Here is a 1,200-nt window from a genome sequence, read left to right on the forward strand (position 1 = left end):
TTGCAGTCACAGAGAGCTCACACCTGTGCCTCCCCTGGTCCGTGAGCCCCACGGGGCAGGCAGGGCGATCCTCCCACTTTATCGACAGGGAAACTGAGGCCCAGCGAGGTTAGGTAGCTTGCCTGGAACCGAGATGCCAGGGGCTTCCCCCCAAAGGCCCCCATCCCTGCTGCCCCTCATCCTCGTCTGCCCTCATGTCCTTTTCCTCTCACCCCTCCAGTTCATTCATTTCCTTTTTATTTTTTTTACTTTTAAAATATATTTTTATTGATTTCAATTTTTTAAAAAAATAGATTTTTATTGATTTGAGAGAGTAAGGGAGAGAGAGACATCCATGATGAGAAAGAAACAGCGATCGGCTGCCTCCCGTACGCCCCCGATGGGGACTGAGCCCACCCCCCGGGCACGCGCCCTGACTGGGAACGGGACCGTGACCTCCTGGTTCATAGGTCGACGCTCAACCCCTGAGCCACACCGGCCGGGCCACTGACTTCCTTTCCGGAAAAGCTTGGTGTCTGTCCTCTAGCCTTCACGTTAACTTCCAGTCCCCAGAGCACACACAGCCGCCCACGAGCAGCCCCCTGCCCGCTCACCCTCGCCCTCCCCCAGCCTCTTCCCCACGATGCCCCGGCACAACTTCCACAAGGTGGCCCCGCTGGTGAGGTCGCTGTGCGCCAAACACGGCATCGAGTACCAGGAGAAGCCGCTGCTGCGGGCCTTGCAGGACATCGTCCGGTGAGGGGGCGAGGGTGCCCGGGTGGGAGGGCCCCAAGGGGGAGACCGTGCACCCACAGAGGAGAGGGGCTGAGCGGGCTTCTCTCTGGGCTGGCTGGGGCCTTTCCTTTCTTCCTCGGGGCCCCGGGGAGCCCTGCGCTGCAGCCCCTGCTGACAGCTGAGAGGAGGCACCTGCACCCCCAGCGAGGCCGCCCCGCCCCCCCTCTCCCTCGGGCTGCCCTCCTCTCCTGGCCCCTGACTGCCCCCCTCTTTCTCCCCAGGTCCCTGAAGAAGTCCGGGGAGCTGTGGCTGGACGCCTACCTCCACAAATGACACCACAGCCCGCGGGCGCCGTGGGAGGGGGGAGCAGGTGGGGTGACGGCCGAAGGGCGGGTGGGGTTTTGTTCTGAGGGGTGTCCCTGAGGCCGGGGTACATGCCGGTCACAGACCCCATTTTTGGTCTTGCTCCTGGTTTCCTCTCCTCTT

At 62.2% G+C, this 1,200-nt stretch overlaps 1 protein-coding gene across 1 annotated transcript in view; it reads left to right on the forward strand.

Annotated features, from left to right (window-relative positions):
* FADS2 (fatty acid desaturase 2) overlaps positions 1–1,200 on the forward strand; it is a 28,238-nt gene that overhangs the window by 25,768 nt on the left and 1,270 nt on the right. The window contains exons 9-10 of the mRNA XM_015569812.1: positions 610–735; positions 996–1,084. Of these exons, the coding sequence (XP_015425298.1) occupies positions 610–735; positions 996–1,047 (178 nt within the window). The 3' untranslated portion in view covers positions 1,048–1,084. The remainder of the gene's footprint in view (positions 1–609; positions 736–995; positions 1,085–1,200) is intronic.

The sequence above is a fragment of the Myotis davidii genome, unplaced genomic scaffold (assembly GCF_000327345.1).
Source record: "Myotis davidii unplaced genomic scaffold, ASM32734v1 scaffold826, whole genome shotgun sequence".
In the NCBI taxonomy this organism is placed as follows: Eukaryota; Metazoa; Chordata; class Mammalia; order Chiroptera; family Vespertilionidae; genus Myotis; species Myotis davidii.